At 41.7% G+C, this 17,261-nt stretch overlaps 1 protein-coding gene across 3 annotated transcripts in view; it reads right to left on the bottom strand.

The window, feature by feature from the left end:
• The window catches only part of nisch (nischarin), a gene marked incomplete in the record, with an annotated part of 39,247 nt that extends 25,397 nt beyond the window's left edge, over positions 1-13,850 (bottom strand). For 2 of the 3 annotated variants that reach the window (XM_036984294.1, XM_036984295.1), the window contains 12 exon segments: positions 254-367; positions 6,463-6,591; positions 6,886-7,071; positions 7,451-7,519; positions 7,894-8,046; positions 8,159-8,254; positions 10,216-10,311; positions 10,437-10,600; positions 10,877-10,925; positions 11,554-11,736; positions 11,935-12,018; positions 13,045-13,847. In XM_036984294.1, coding sequence (XP_036840189.1) covers positions 254-367; positions 6,463-6,591; positions 6,886-7,071; positions 7,451-7,519; positions 7,894-8,046; positions 8,159-8,254; positions 10,216-10,311; positions 10,437-10,600; positions 10,877-10,925; positions 11,554-11,736; positions 11,935-12,018; positions 13,045-13,125 — 1,404 coding nt within the window. 3 annotated transcript variants of the gene reach the window in all.
• Between the last annotated feature and the right edge of the window lie 3,411 nt (positions 13,851-17,261).

Here is a 17,261-nt window from a genome sequence, read left to right as displayed (position 1 = left end):
CCCCCCCCCCCCCCCCCCCCCCCCCCCCCCCCCCCCCCCCCCCCCCCCCCCCCCCCCCCCCCCCCCCCCCCCCCCCCCCCCCCCCCCCCCCCCAAAGATATCAGTAATACTGTAATAACACCCCCCCCCAAAGATATCAGTAATACTGTAATAACCAGTTGTAAGATGCTCCTGTTCACAGAGATCAACAGGCTCAGAACACTAGACAAAGTTACCACAAATCATTATTCTGCCCTTGGTTATGGCACCTTACCTTCTTTTCGTTGTTGGCCATTCGGTCTTTAGATTCTTTGGCTTTCTGAATAGCTTTCAACACCTCCACAGTGTCCAGCTCTTTCTCTGTCGGCGCAGTGCTGTCCAAGCATACCTGTTAGACAAGGACAACCACATCAACAATCAGTGGGTAGTTACCAACCTACCACTACAGTTACCAACCTACCACTACAGTTACCAACCTACCACTACAGTTACCAACCTACCACTACAGTTACCAACCTACCACTACAGTTACCAACCTACCACTACAGTTACCAACCTACCACTACAGTTACCAACCTACCACTACAGTTACTACAGTTACAACCTACTACTACTACCACTACTACTACTACTGCTACTACTACTGTTGCTACTACTACTGCTGTTGCTGCTACTACTACTACTGCTGTTGCTGCTACTACTACTACTGTTGTTGCTACTACTACTGCTACTACTGTTGTTGCTGCTACTGCTACTACTACTACTGCTACTACTACTATTGTTGCTACTACTGCTGCTACTACTACTACTGTTGTTGCTGCTACTACTGTTGTTGCTGCTACTGCTACTACTACTACTATTGTTGCTACTACTGCTACTACTACTGTTGTTGCTACTACTGCTGCTACTACTACTGTTGTTGCTACTACTGCTGCTACTACTGTTGCTGCTACTACTACTACTGTTGCTGCTGCTACTACTACTGTTGCTGCTACTGCTACTACTACTACTGTTGCTGCTACTGCTACTACTACTGTTGTTGCTACTACTGCTGCTACTACTACTGCTGCTACTACAGTTGTTGCTACTACTGCTGCTACTACTGCTGCTGTTGCTGCTACTGCTACTACTACTGTTGTTGCTACTACTGCTGCTACTACTACTGCTGCTGCTACTACAGTTGTTGCTACTACTGCTGCTACTACTACTGTTGTTGCTACTACTGCTGCTACTACTACTGCTGCTGCTACAGTTGTTGCTACTACTGCTGCTACTACTGCTGCTGTTGCTGCTACTGCTACTACTACTGTTGTTGCTACTACTGCTGCTACTACTACTGCTGCTACTACAGTTGTTGCTACTACTACTGCTACTACTACTGTTGTTGCTACTACTGCTGCTACTACTGCTGCTGTTGCTGCTACTACTACTACTGTTGTTGCTACTACTACTGCTGCTACTACTGTTGTTGCTACTACTGCTACTGCTACTACTGTTGTTGCTACTACTGCTACTACTACTGCTGTTGCTGCTACTACTACTGTTGTTGCTACTACTGCTACTGCTACTACTGTTGTTGCTACTACTGCTACTGTTGTTGCTGCTACTGCTACTGCTGCTACTACTGTTGTTGCTGCTACTACTGTTGTTGCTACTACTGCTACTACTACTGTTGTTGCTACTACTGTTGTTGCTGCTACTGCTACTGTTGTTGCTACTACTGCTACTACTACTGTTGTTGCTACTACTGCTACTGCTACTGTTGTTGCTACTACTGCTACTGCTACTGTTGTTGCTACTACTGCTACTACTACTGTTGTTGCTACTACTACTGTTGTTGCTGCTACTACTACTGTTGTTGCTGCTACTGCTACTACTACTACTGTTGTTGCTACTACTGCTGCTACTACTACTGCTGCTACTGCTACTACTACTGTTGTTGCTGCTACTACTACTACTACTACTACTGCTGCTACTACTGTTGTTGCTACTACTGCTGCTACTACTGTTGTTGCTACTACTGCTGCTACTACTGTTGTTGCTACTACTGCTGCTACTACTACTACTGCTGCTACTTCTGTTGTTGCTGCTACTGCTCCTACTACTGCTGCTACTACTGTTGTTGCTACTACTGCTGCTACTACTGCTGTTGCTACTACTGCTGTTGCTACTACTACTACTACTACTGCTGCTGCTACTACTGCTGCTACTTCTGTTGTTGCTGCTACTGCTCCTACTACTGCTGCTACTACTGCTGTTACTACTACTGCTGTTGCTACTACTGTTGTTGCTACTACTACTACTACTGCTGCTGCTACTACTACTGCTACTACTACTGTTGCTACTACTACTACTGTTGTTGCTACTACTACTACTACTGCTACTACTGCTGTTACTGTTTCTGCTACTACTACTGCTGTTGCTGCTGCTGCTGATAATGCTACTGCTGCTACTATGGCTAATATTACTACTGCTGCTACTATGGCTAATACTACTACTGCTGCTACTATGGCTAATACTACTACTGCTGCTTCTACTGCTGCTACTGTGGCTAATACTGCTGCTACTATGGCTAATACTACTACTGCTGCTACTATGGCTAATACTACTACTGCTGCTTCTACTGCTGCTACTGTGGCTAATACTATGGCTAATATTACTACTGCTGCTACTGTTACTACTGCTGCTACTAGTATGGCTAATACTACTACTGCTGCTACTATGGCTAATACTGCTGCTACTATGGCTAATACTACTACTACTATGGCTAATACTACTACTGCTGCTACTATGACTAATACTGCTGCTACTGTTACTACTACTGCTGCTACTATGGCTAATACTGCTGCTACTGTTACTACTACTGCTGCTACTATGGCTAATACTGCTGCTACTGTTACTACTGCTGCTGCTAGTATGGCTAATACTACTACTACTTCTGCTGATGATGCTGCTACTGCTGCTGCTAGTATGGCAAATACTGCTATTGCTACTACTATGGCTAATACTGCTGCTACTGTTACTACTGCTGCTGCTAGTATGGCAAATACTACTACTACTACTACGGCTAATACTACAACTACTTCTGTTGCTGATGCTACTACTACTACTACTACGACTTCTGCTGCTGATGCTACTACTACTACTACTACTTCTGCTGCTGCTACTGCTGCTAAGGCTAATACTACTACTACTTCTGCTACTAAGGCTAATACTACTACTGCTGCTACTATGGCTAATCCTACTACTGCTGCTACTATGGCTAATACTACTACTGCTGCTTCTACTGCTGCTACTGTGGCTAATACTGCTACTGCTGCTACTATGGCTACTACTACTGCTGCTACTATGGCTAATACTACTATTGCTGCTTCTACTGCTGCTACTGTGGCTAATACTGCTGCTACTATGGCTAATCCTACTACTGCTGCTACTATGGCTAATACTACTACTGCTGCTTCTACTGCTGCTACTGTGGCTAATACTGCTACTGCTGCTACTATGGCTACTACTACTGCTGCTACTATGGCTAATACTACTATTGCTGCTTCTACTGCTGCTACTGTGGCTAATACTGCTGCTACTATGGCTAATACTACTACTGCTGCTACTATGGCTAATACTACTACTGCTGCTTCTACTGCTGCTACTGTGGCTAATACTGCTACTACTATGGCTAATATTACTACTGATGCTACTGTTACTACTGCTGCTGCTAGTATGGCTAATACTACTACTGCTGCTACTATGGCTAATACTACTATTGCTGCTTCTACTGCTGCTACTGTGGCTAATACTGCTGCTACTATGGCTATTACTACTACTGCTGCTACTATGGCTAATACTACTACTGCTGCTTCTACTGCTGCTACTGTGGCTAATACTGCTACTACTATGGCTAATATTACTACTGATGCTACTGTTACTACTGCTGCTGCTAGTATGGCTAATACTACTACTGCTGCTACTATGGCTAATACTGCTGCTACTGTTACTACTACTGCTGCTACTATGGCTAATACTGCTGCTACTGTTACTACTACTGCTGCTACTATGGCTAATACTGCTGCTACTGTTACTACTGCTGCTGCTAGTATGGCTAATACTACTACTACTTCTGCTGATGATGCTGCTACTGCTGCTGCTAGTATGGCTAATACTACTACTGCTGCTACTATGGCTAATACTGCTGCTACTGTTACTACTACTGCTGCTACTATGGCTAATACTGCTGCTACTGTTACTACTACTGCTGCTACTATGGCTAATACTGCTGCTACTGTTACTACTGCTGCTGCTAGTATGGCAAATACTACTACTACGGCTAATACTACAACTACTTCTGTTGCTGATGCTACTACTACGACTTCTGCTGCTGATGCTACTACTACTACTACTTCTGCTGCTGCTACTGCTGCTAAGGCTAATACTACTACTACTTCTGCTACTAAGGCTAATGCTACTACTGCTGCTACTATGGCTAATCCTACTACTGCTGCTACTATGGCTAATACTACTACTGCTGCTACTGTGGCTAATACTGCTACTGCTGCTACTATGGCTAATACTACTACTGCTGCTACTATGGCTAATACTACTACTGCTGCTTCTACTGCTGCTACTGTGGCTAATACTGCTACTACTATGGCTAATATTACTACTGCTGCTACTATGGCTAATACTGCTGCTACTGTTACTACTGCTGCTGCTAGTATGGCTAATACTACTACTTATTCTGCTGATGATGCTGCTACTGCTGCTAGTATGGCAAATACTGCTGCTACTGTTACTACTGCTGCTGCTAGTATGGCAAATACTACTACTACTACTACTACTTCTACTACTACTTCTGCTGCTGATGCTGCTACTACTACTACTCTGACTTCTGCTGCTGATGCTGCTACTACTACTTCTGCTACGGCTAATACTACTACTACTTCTGCTGCTGCTACTGCTGCTAAGGCTAATACTACTACTACTTCTGCTGCTACTAAGGCTAATACTACTACTCTGACTTCTGCTGCTGATGCTGCTACTACTACTTCTGCTACGGCTAATACTACTACTACTTCTGCTGCTGCTACTATGGCTAATATTACCACTGCTGCTACTATGGATAATACTACTACTGCTGCTACTATGGCTAATATTACCACTGCTGCTACTATGGATAATACTACTACTGCTGCTACTATGGCTAATATTACTACTGCTGCTACTATGGCTAATATTACCACTGCTGCTACTATGGCTAATATTACTACTGCTGCTACTATGGCTAATACTACTACTGCTGCTATTATAGCTAATACTACTACTGCTGCTATTATAGCTAATATTACCACTGCTGCTACTATGGATAATACTACTACTGCTGCTACTATGGCTAATATTACCACTGCTGCTACTATGGATAATACTACTACTGCTGCTACTATGGCTAATACTACTACTGCTGCTACTATGGCTAATACTACTACTGCTGCTACTATGGCTAATACTACTACTGCTGCTACTACTGCTGCTACTGTGGCTAATACTGCTACTACTATGGCTAATATTACTACTGCTGCTACTATGGCTAATACTACTACTGCTGCTACTACTGCTGCTACTATGGCTAATATTACTACTGCTGCTACTATGGCTAATACTACTACTGCTGCTACTATGGCTAATACTACTACTGCTGCTACTATGGCTAATACTACTACTGCTGCTACTATGGCTAATACTACTACTGCTGCTACTATGGCTAATACTACTACTGCTGCTACTATAGCTAATACTACTACTGCTGCTACTATAGCTAATACTACTACTGCTGCTACTATGGCTAATATTACTACTGCTGCTACTATGGCTAATATTACTACTGCTGCTACTATGGCTAATACTACTACTGCTGCTACTACTGCTGCTACTGTGGCTAATACTGCTGCTACTATGGCTAATACTACTACTGCTGCTACTATGGCTAATACTACTACTGCTGCTACTATGGCTAATACTACTACTGCTGCTACTATGGCTAATACTACTACTGCTGCTTTTACTGCTGCTACTGTTACTACTGCTAGTATGGCTAATTCTGCTGCTACTGTTACTACTGCTGCTGCTAGTATGGCTAATACTGCTACTACTATTACTACTACTACTACTACTAAGGCTAATACTACTACTACTTCTGCTGCTAAGGCTAATACTACTACTGCTGCTACTACTACTACTATTACTACTACTACTACTACTAAGGCTAATAACACTACTACTTCTGCTGCTGCTGATGCTGCTACTACTACTAAGGCTAATACTACTACTACTTCTGCTGCTAAGGCTAATACTACTACTACTTCTGCTGCTAAGGCTAATACTACTACTACTTCTGCTGCTACTAGGTTGCCTCCCTCACTAAGAAGTCAGTCTGTCTGTCCTACTGTATGTGGTGTGTGTGTGTGTGTGTGTGTGTGTGTGTGTCCATACCTCTGAGGCGCGGTCCCAGAACTGAGCCAGCACCTTGGTTCTGTAGTCAGGGATGATACACATGGGGTTGTTAGACAGGACCAGCCTCTCCAGGCAGGGCAGCATTCCTATGTACCTGATCTCCTCAAGCTGAGAGGACAGAGGAAATTCAGCACTTTAGTCAACTTTATATGTATGTTATATGTATGTTATATGTAGCTAGTAACTTCACTGCAGTAAAAGTAGTTTTAGGCCAGCTACTGTTAAATAGCTTAGTGACAACTGATGTAAAAACATTTTATTTTTTTTAACAATCAGAATACTAGCGACCTGTCCCAGTTTGTTGAAGCTAAGGTCCAGGTTGACCAAAGAAAATAGTTCAGCGAGGCCCGATTGATTAATTGATTTATTGATTGGATGCTGCAGAGTGGTAGATTACCCTACCTGTCCCAGTTTGTTGGAGCTGAGGTCCAGGTTAACCAGAGAGTATAGTTTAGTGAGGCCTGCGAGGCTGTCGAGCTGGTTGCCTGCCAGGTTGAGGGTCTTGATGTTACCCAGTTTGGTGTGGGCCCCCTCTAACACTGTCAGAATGTTGTAAGAAAGGTCCAGGTGGATCAGATTGTACAGGTGCTGAAACACAAGCAGAAATCAACATGAAAACAAAATGGACGTCATATTATGGTCTTGGGTGCTCTTGTACTTTTCTCTAGAAATGGCCTCAACATCATTAAGTCAAATACAGTGACAGGTTAATCCTGTAACATGATTAGCTACTTATTTTCTCTATTTTTTTAAATTTTTAAACACATTAATAACATGTGACATGTTTTATTAGGGGAACTTTCAAATATTTACATTAAAATGAAGCCATACAACAACACCACACCAACCACTAAGATATGGGGGCTCTTTTGTTTTGAATGTGGTTTTGACAATACGTCCTATCTATTGTAAATATCTCTGTACCTGGAGCTCTACAGCTCTATGAACATCTCTAGTCTGAACATACCTGAAGGTTTTCCACCATAGAGAGCTCGTTGGAACTAAGATCTAAGAATTCGACTTTTGGTATCAATTTCTGAAAAATAGGACATTTTTAAAAGTTACCAGAATTACACATATAGTCAAATGTATTATGGCCAAACATAGACATACAGTATAATTCCATTAATAACACACAAAAAAAACATGAATAACACAATCCCATGAATTTTATTTACCTTTGTTTAACTAGGCAAGTCAGTTAAGAACAAATTCTTATTTTCAATGACGGCCTAGGAACAGTGGGTTAACTGCCTTGTTCAGGGGCAGAACGACAGATTTGTACCTTGTCAGCTCGGGGGTTTGAACTTGCAACCTTCCGGTTACTAGTCCAACGCTCTAACCACTAGGCCACCCTGCCGAATAACAGGCATTCGTTATTATTATTGATATGAGTGTAGGGTCTCTCACCACTGAGTTGTCTATGCAGCCTATGTGGTTGTGGCTCATGTCCAGGGTGGTGAGAGTCTTCCAGGTAGGGATGATGGTGGCAACGGGCCGGTCTGAAAGCGCTCCCTCTGCGACCCACTGAGGGGACACGCATGCCTCCGGAACCAGCACATCCTACACAACGAAGGTAGGAATCAATACAGACCTACCCACCCACCCACACACCTACCCACCCCCACCCCCCCACACACACACACACACACACAGAGTAAAGTAGCCGTGTTACCATCATGGATGCTGCAGAGTGGTGGACATTCAGCGTGACCAGACAGGGTTTCAGAGAAGGCAGTCCCATGATCTGGGCCGAGTTACAGTCACTTATCTGGAAGAAAATGATTTAAAAATAAATAAAAAAAACAGGGGAACAAGTGACGGTTTAATTATCAATAGGATGACGGCCTAGGAACAGTGGGTTATGCTAACATGACTCAACGGTAACACGTTAGAATAATGTTTATTACTAAGTATTAATAAAACTGTTTATAAGTATTACCCAGGTCCAAAACATAATATTTCCACAGATCCTTTTTACCATATAGTGAGGATATTTATCACCAATAATTTAGTTCATAATTTAGTTCTATATCAGCTGATGGTATGCTGCTTTAAGTATCTGTGTCTCCTTGTTGTGTCTCGTGGTCTATTTATGGGCTGGTGCAATCAAACTTCTCCTCTTGGGGATTAATAACGTACTATCTTAACATTACCTAGCCTGGTCCCAGATCTGTTGTCTTGCTAATAATGACAATAAGAATCACAGATCTGAGATCAGGCTAACCATTAAAGTCCACCCACCAAAAAAGGCTTCAGAAAAAGCTGTTTCATGACCCAGGAAAAAGGAACTGCAAATTGTTGACATCATTTTGTAGATAATGATATTAAGTGGAAGAATGTGTGATCTACAACTAATAAATTAAATCAAATGTATTTATAAAGCCCTTCGTACATCAGCTGATATCTCAAAGTGCTGTACAGAAACCCAGCCTAAAACCCCCAAACAGCAAGCAATGCAGGTGTAGAAGCACAGTGGCTAAGAAAAAACTCCCTAGAAAGGCCAAAACCTAGGAAGAAACGTAGAGAGGAACCAGGATATGAGGGGTGGGCCAGGCCTCTTCTGGCTGTGCCGGGTGGAGATTATAACAGAACATGGCCAAGATGTTCAAATGTTCATAGATGACCAATAGGAGATTATAACCGAACATGGCCAAGATGTTCAAATGTTCATAGATGACCAACAGGAGATTATAACCGAACATGGCCAAGATGTTCAAATGTTCATAGATGACCAATAGGAGATTAGAACAGAACATGGCCAAGATGTTCAAATGTTCATAGATGACCAGCATGGTCAAATAATAATAATAAAATTGCACATTAATGAAATATTATAAATCAAAAGGTACGATTTTTAAATCATTGCGCAGAAAGCAACGTATGTACCGAACCGAAGGAATCCTGAAATAATACGAGAAATTAATTTTGAACGTTTCAACAGCTTCTTTTCTCAGATGCCAGAACAGAGCTTTATGTATCTGTCGGGACCTTGAATGTTTCAACAGCTTCTTTTCTCAGATGCCAGAACAGAGCTATATGTATCTGTCGGGACCTTGAATGTTTTGAGAGCTGTGTTAGCTAGCAAACATTGTTTTGTCTTTAGTTTGGCTAGCAGGCAAAAGTAATAAGATTAAATACAGCTGTAGATTAAATACAGCTGCCAAAACATCTTCTATTAACTGAGAAAACCACTGCACATGGTTTAGACTTGATGCTAAATAGCATAACTATGATTAAAGATAAAAAGTTAATGTGCAACTTTTCCAAGTTTTAAATGAGACAGTTATTTTTCATTACATTATCTACATAATGTTGTTGAAATGTTGCAGTTTTCTGGGTCATGGGCCCTTGGACTGTCACCCATTGGCCCTTGGACCGTCACCCATTGGCCCTTGGACCGTCACCCATTGGCCCTTGGACCGCCACCCATTGGCCCTTGGACCGCCACCCATTGGCCCTTGGACCGCCACCCATTGGCCCTTGGACCGCCACCCATTGGCCCTTGGACCGCCACCCATTGGCCCTTGGACCGCCACCCATTGGCCCTTGGACCGCCACCCATTGGCCCTTGGACCGCCACCCATTGGCCCTTGGACCGCCACCCATTGGCCCTTGAACCGCCACCCATTGGCCCTTGAACCGCCACCCATTGGCCCTTGAACCGCCACCCATTGGCCCTTGAACCGCCACCCATTGGCCCTTTGACTATCCCCTATTGCTAGTACATACCTCTATCTGTAGGAGAGCTTTAAAGACTGAAAGGTCAAACGTGAGGCTGTCTTCCTGGATGTTACTGGTCCCCACCTCTCCTCTGGTGCCTGTGATCTGGGAGAACAGTAGAGACCAAACAAGACATGGCTAAACACTAGTGGGTTTTTAAGGGTGCCTGTACATAGATCAAATCATATTAGCTACAGATTCAGAGATGTCGAGAGAGAGAGAGAGTTCACCTTCAGGTATTTGAGTCTGCAGGTGAAGTCCAGGATGTGTCCCAGGTCTGCCTTGGCGTCACCATTAGAGCAGGTAGGCTTGGCCAGCTTCAGCTGCTGAGTGATGGCATACAGCTGGAGGGGACACAATGTGAACACCTCACCAGCCACCAGCAACTGCTCTCCTGCAATCAATCAATATCTTTATTGTTCCTGTTCAGACATCTGTAGTGCAGTAAGTCAAGGGTAGCGCAGCCAGTAGAATACAAAAAAATATTGCACATTATTACATCAACATTTTTACTAATGCTTGTGTCATGTACAACTGTCTTGTCTGAAAGCCACTTCTGAAAATAATACATTTATTCTGTTGTTTTCTATTATTGGATGTGTAAATTGTACTATTGTTATAATTTTCTACATCATGAGTCTATTGGTAGCTGATGAACAAATGAACAAACCCTTGTGGAACAGCTCCTCTGCCAGAGCGGCTGTGATTCCATTAATTTCCTGAAGACATGGACAAAAGACAAACATTACAAGTGAGACATTCCTTAGCGAAGAAGAAAGACTAGAAGATAGAAACTTATGTTATTGTCATTAATTCTGGTCACGTCTGTCACAGCTATCAAATTGACAAGTACCACACGTCTTGTGGTACTAACAAATGCCAATTTAATTTGTTACTACCACAAGACTTGTGGTACTGGTCAATTTGATAGCCATGATAGACGTGTCCTGTCATCATGTGCTCTCAAATTATTTGTTGTTTTGTTGTTGTAATAATGATAGTTAAAACAGATGATCAATGATGGATAGCACTAAGACATGAACACTAACTCACTGACCTGCAAAACAGCTGAAGAACTAAATACCCTACTTAAATTGCTTTATTAATTCAGGACATGATCATTAAACTCTGACAACAGCTAAGCTATTTCCTGCCTGATGTTCTGCTGTGACAAGATTCAAAACAACCCTTGATAATATTTAACCACCACTACAGATATGAATAGCTCATGAGATTACACACACCTGATCTGACCTGCGCAAGGTGGATCAAAGTGCACACACACACACAAGTGAAAAACAAATCTGACATATTACAAGACCAACATATGTGTGTGTGTCTCCTTACATATTGGTGGAAGTGCAGAAAGTAGGAGAGGACTTTAGGGGCAGCTGTAGGGAATCTGACCAGCAGTGTTTGTAGGTAGACTTCCAGTTCCTTCTGACGTTTCTCTACCAGGCTTTTGGAGTTTTTACCGATCATCTTCTTAGGCGGCAGTAAATGTTTCTCTATCTTCTTCTCAGCTGTCAGCTTGGGTGAAAATATTTGTATGAATCTCACAATTTAAAAAAAGGTCACAATAAACAGTATCAGTTGTGTAAACTGAACTAGCAGAATATGACAGTTATTACATAACTGTTTCTACATAACTGTTACATGGCAGACAGTGTCATATATTTTACAATATGTCAATGGTTCACAACATTGCACATTTTTCAAGTCACTCACTTTCTCATGCAAGTCATGGAAATCACTGTAGCGATGCTTTATGGTCCATCTGTGATCCCTTACTTTCACCTCAATGACGTACACCTGGAGAATAAATGAATATTAATAATAGAATATGGTCATGTGTTTTTTTCTTTCTTCTCTCTCCTAGAGGAGACGTGAAAATTAAATTCGTATCACGTTAGATAGACACAGGGTCAATCACAGTGGTCTGTTTTCTCTGTGTATTGAATATTACCCAACAAATTACTGAGAGGAGAACAATAACGACTATTATTAGCTAACTTGTGATGTGGATATCAATGAATGGGACCTGTCATCAGTTAAACACAGCATGAATCATAAGGAATTGATTGAGCTTTCTTTACCACGATACTATATATATATATATATATATATATATATATATATATATATATATATATACACACACATACACACACTATAGGCCCCAGAAACTAGCACAGTAAACAGAGAGGAATGTATCAGTGACAGTGAGTTGTCCTGATTGACTGACAGTGTAGCTAGCTAGAGTGAGCTTTGTGATACCTAGCGAAATAGCTAAATCATTTGACGCACATCTCAGGATCCATCATGACAACACCGTTAACTAGCAGCTAGTCTCTTAACAGCTTACTAAGAACATTTCGTAGTTAACTAGTTGACGGTCTGTATGAAAATATTGCTGTTTCACGATAAAAAAAACCTCAATTAGCTTGGTAGCTATAGCTAGTTAGCTAGCTAGCTTCGAGAGACGTCACGTATTTAGAAAATGATTTGTCATTTAATATGTACACATACATGTCAATTAGCATCAGGATTTTAAACTGTAGCACGCGTGCAGTTATAAAAGCTTGGGATTCATTTAGCTAGATACGTTACTGTGATTCGCTTGAGTTATATGATATCTTCTACGTGACATTAAAACAGGACGTACTTACTAGCTAGCTAACTAGATTGCTAATACCTAGCTAACTAGATTGATAATAGCTAGATTGATAACTGGCTAACTAGATTGCTAATATATTGATAACGCTAACTAGATTGCTAATAACTAGCTAACTAGATGTCTAATAACTAGATTGCTAATAGCTAGCTACATGAACGTACAGTGTAATTCTCTACGAGCTCCGATCCAACGATGGAAACCTTTTTAACAACGACATCCTCGGGAAATACGGCAGTATCCATCTTGAAAATCACGATATCAAAAAATATATATATATAATCAGTAGAGAAACTGGTCCAATGTTGTTTTAGCTTTAAGGTCCTCGGTGGATGTACAGTGCTAGCTAGCTTCCTCCTCCATCTTTGTTGTGACAGACAGCTGCGGTCTGGTTAAATCCCGGAAAACTATTCAAAGCCAAAAAGGAGAGACCGTTCGCTAAACAGATCTAGAGGCGTTGTCCTTTCCCTAATAGCCTACTTCTAAATCTTTGACCTGACTGGCTGTCTTGGTACCAGTACATGATTTAGTACTCAGTCCAATGCTGCGTAAAGAATAGATTAACCTATTTATCCAGCAATAGGTTTATCTGAATCTAAAAATAACTCTTGTCTGTGAGTCGTCGAGACTCTCGACCAGTGACAGTAATCACCAAAATGGTGATATTATATAATAATTTAACTTGATGATAGACACCGCATGACAAAATGCTGACACGGTGCACTACATTATCTCTGATTAATCGGAGATAATTGATTAATGGCTGTCTGTCCATGTGGTTTCTTTATTTTACGGCAGGGTAGCCTAGTGGTTAGAGTGTTGGACTAGTAACCGAAAGGTTGCAAGTTCAAATCCCCGAGCTGACAACTCTGTCGTTCTGCCCTTGAACAGGCAGTTAACCCACTGTTGTCATTGAAAATAAGAATTTGTTCTTAACTGACTTGCCTAGTTAAATAAAGGTAAAATAAATTACTCTCATTATTATCTATACCGATGAAACCCTCGATGAAACCCTCGACCCTTGATCCCTGCCTTCATGTACATATCTAGCTCAAATACCTCTGCACATTGTCCCTGTATATAGCTCCACATTGATCTGGTACTGGTACTCCCTGTATATAGCTCCACATTGATCTGGTACTGGTACTCCCTGTATATAGCTCCACATTGATCTGGTATTGGTACTCCCTGTATATAGCTCCACATTGATCTGGTACTGGTACTCCCTGTATATAGCTCCACATTGATCTGGTATTGGTACTCCCTGTATATAGCTCCACATTGATCTGGTACTGGTACTCCCTGTATATAGCTCCACATTGATCTGGTACTGGTACTCCCTGTATATAGCTCCACATTGATCTGGTATTGGTACTCCCTGTATATAGCTCCACATTGATCTGGTATTGGTACTCCCTGTATATAGCTCCACATTGATCTGGTACTGGTACTCCCTGTATATAGCTCCACATTGATCTGGTACTGGTACTCCCTGTATATAGCTCCACATTGATCTGGTACTGGTACTTCCTGTATATAGCTCCACATTGATCTGGTATTGGTACTCCCTGTATATAGCTCCACATTGATCTGGTATTGGTACTCCCTGTATATAGCTCCACATTGATCTGGTATTGGTACTTCCTGTATATAGCTCCACATTGATCTGGTATTGGTACTCCCTGTATATAGCTCCACATTGATCTGGTATTGGTACTCCCTGTATATAGCTCCACATTGATCTGGTATTGGTACTCCCTGTATATAGCTCCACATTGATCTGGTATTGGTACTCCCTGTATATAGCTCCACATTGATCTGGTATTGGTACTCCCTGTATATAGCTCCACATTGATCTGGTATTGGTACTTCCTGTATATAGCTCCACATTGATCTGGTATTGGTACTCCCTGTATATAGCTCCACATTGATCTGGTATTGGTACTTCCTGTATATAGCTCCACATTGATCTGGTATTGGTACTCCCTGTATATAGCTCCACATTGATCTGGTATTGGTACTCCCTGTATATAGCTCCACATTGATCTGGTATTGGTACTCCCTGTATATAGCTCCACATTGATCTGGTATTGGTACTCCCTGTATATAGCTCCACATTGATCTGGTATTGGTACTCCCTGTATATAGCTCCACATTGATCTGGTACTCCCTGTATATAGCTCCACATTGATCTGGTACTGGTACTCCCTGTATATAGCTCCACATTGATCTGGTATTGGTACTCCCTGTATATAGCTCCACATTGATCTGGTACTCCCTGTATATAGCTCCACATTGATCTGGTACTGGTACTCCCTGTATATAGCTCCACATTGATCTGGTATTGGTACTCCCTGTATATAGCTCCACATTGATCTGGTATTGGTACTCCCTGTATATAGCTCCACATTGATCTGGTACTCCCTGTATATAGCTCCACATTGATCTGGTACTGGTACTCCCTGTATATAGCTCCACATTGATCTGGTATTGGTACTCCCTGTATATAGCTCCACATTGATCTGGTACTGGTACTTCCTGTATATAGCTCCACATTGATCTGGTATTGGTACTCCCTGTATATAGCTCCACATTGATCTGGTATTGGTACTCCCTGTATATAGCTCCACATTGATCTGGTACTGGTACTCCCTGTATATAGCTCCACATTGATCTGGTACTGGTACTCCCTGTATATAGCTCCACATTGATCTGGTACTGGTACTCCCTGTATATAGCTCCACATTGATCTGGTATTGGTACTCCCTGTATATAGCTCCACATTGATCTGGTACTGGTACTCCCTGTACATAGCTCCACATTGATCTGGTACTGGTACTCCCTGTATATAGCTCCACATTGATCTGGTATTGGTACTCCCTGTATATAGCTCCACATTGATCTGGTACTGGTACTCCCTGTATATAGCTCCACATTGATCTGGTACTGGTACTCCCTGTATATAGCTCCACATTGATCTGGTATTGGTACTCCCTGTATATAGCTCCACATTGATCTGGTACTGGTACTCCCTGTACATAGCTCCACATTGATCTGGTACTGGTACTCCCTGTATATAGTTCCACATTGCTCTGGTACTCCCTGTATATAAGCTCCATTCTTGTGTATTTTTTTTATTTTACTTCTCTTCTTATTCTTTTATTTCTAAACTGCATTGTTGGGAAGGGCTTAAGCAAGCATTTCACGAAAAAGCCAACACCAGTTATATTCTGCGCATGTGACAAATACGATTTAATTAGATCTGATTTATAGGGCTATTTGTTTTTCACTGAGCCCCTCAAGCGAACGTGGGGAGGGTGGTGCCTTATCTTATGATGCATGTTTTCAGTTTGTTTGTGTACGCTATATAGCCCATAGAGAATGATAGAGGCCTCTAGTGGCCAAAAGGCTGTATTTGCATGGGCAGCGCCTTTGAGGGCTTCCACCATTTTAATGTGGGCAACTGGGTGGGACTTCCAACATCATTGGCTGATCCCTCCTGGTGACCCTGTTGGAGTCATGTCCAACCGGGTCATTTAGAGGGATCAGCCAATCGTGAAGAAGAAAATTGACTACTTCAAAATGGAGAATGCCTCAATGGCGCTGCCCATGCTCTCACAGACACCATAATAGGAAATATATAGAGATGCTTCTGTATCATTCTCTATGGCATAGCCCCATGGTTTACAGGGATATTGAATCCGGGGTCTGTGAAAATATATCTATAAAAAAGTGGAACAAATATTGTTTTTATGTCAATGTTTTTATGAATATCACTAGCAATATTGGTATTGTAAACAACAATATTTGAGAAACATAGGCTACAATTCACATTTAGTGTGTTGACACTTTTTGTGTTTTGGTGGGCATGCCTGTTGTTTCCAGAACAATTGCTCTGCTATTATTTATTGTAATTTTATTTAACCTTTAACTGGGCAAGTTACGAGCCTATAAGAATATATCAGTGTCCATTTGACAGAAGAAAATGTAACAGTCAGTGAGTGGATCGAGGGTTTCTTTATTCTGTAAACTGGCTACACTGGTGTCAACACCAAACTTTTTCGTGCAGTACGTGTGCAACGGGATTAAGTCCAATGTAACGATGCACCCTAAACGTCACAAAAATAATTGGACTAGTCTATTACCGTCTGAAAGGTTTGGTGTTTACATAATTCCAGCTAGATTAGCTAGTCGTTTTGATTGTTGTTTGCTATTTACACATAAAATAAATGCATTATCATAAATACACAGGTTTCTGGATATCTATTTGTTAGATGCATTTAATGTCTTGGACAGTGAAATGTGGAACACCCCCGCGTATCCAGCCAACAGTCGAATGTTCCATTTCTATATAAACCGCGCAAGCCCATTTTCCAGTACC

The sequence above is a fragment of the Oncorhynchus mykiss genome, chromosome 7 (assembly GCF_013265735.2).
Source record: "Oncorhynchus mykiss isolate Arlee chromosome 7, USDA_OmykA_1.1, whole genome shotgun sequence".
In the NCBI taxonomy this organism is placed as follows: Eukaryota; Metazoa; Chordata; class Actinopteri; order Salmoniformes; family Salmonidae; genus Oncorhynchus; species Oncorhynchus mykiss.
The sequence above is the reverse complement of the archived record's forward strand: the minus strand, read 5'-3'. Positions and strand labels throughout refer to the sequence as shown.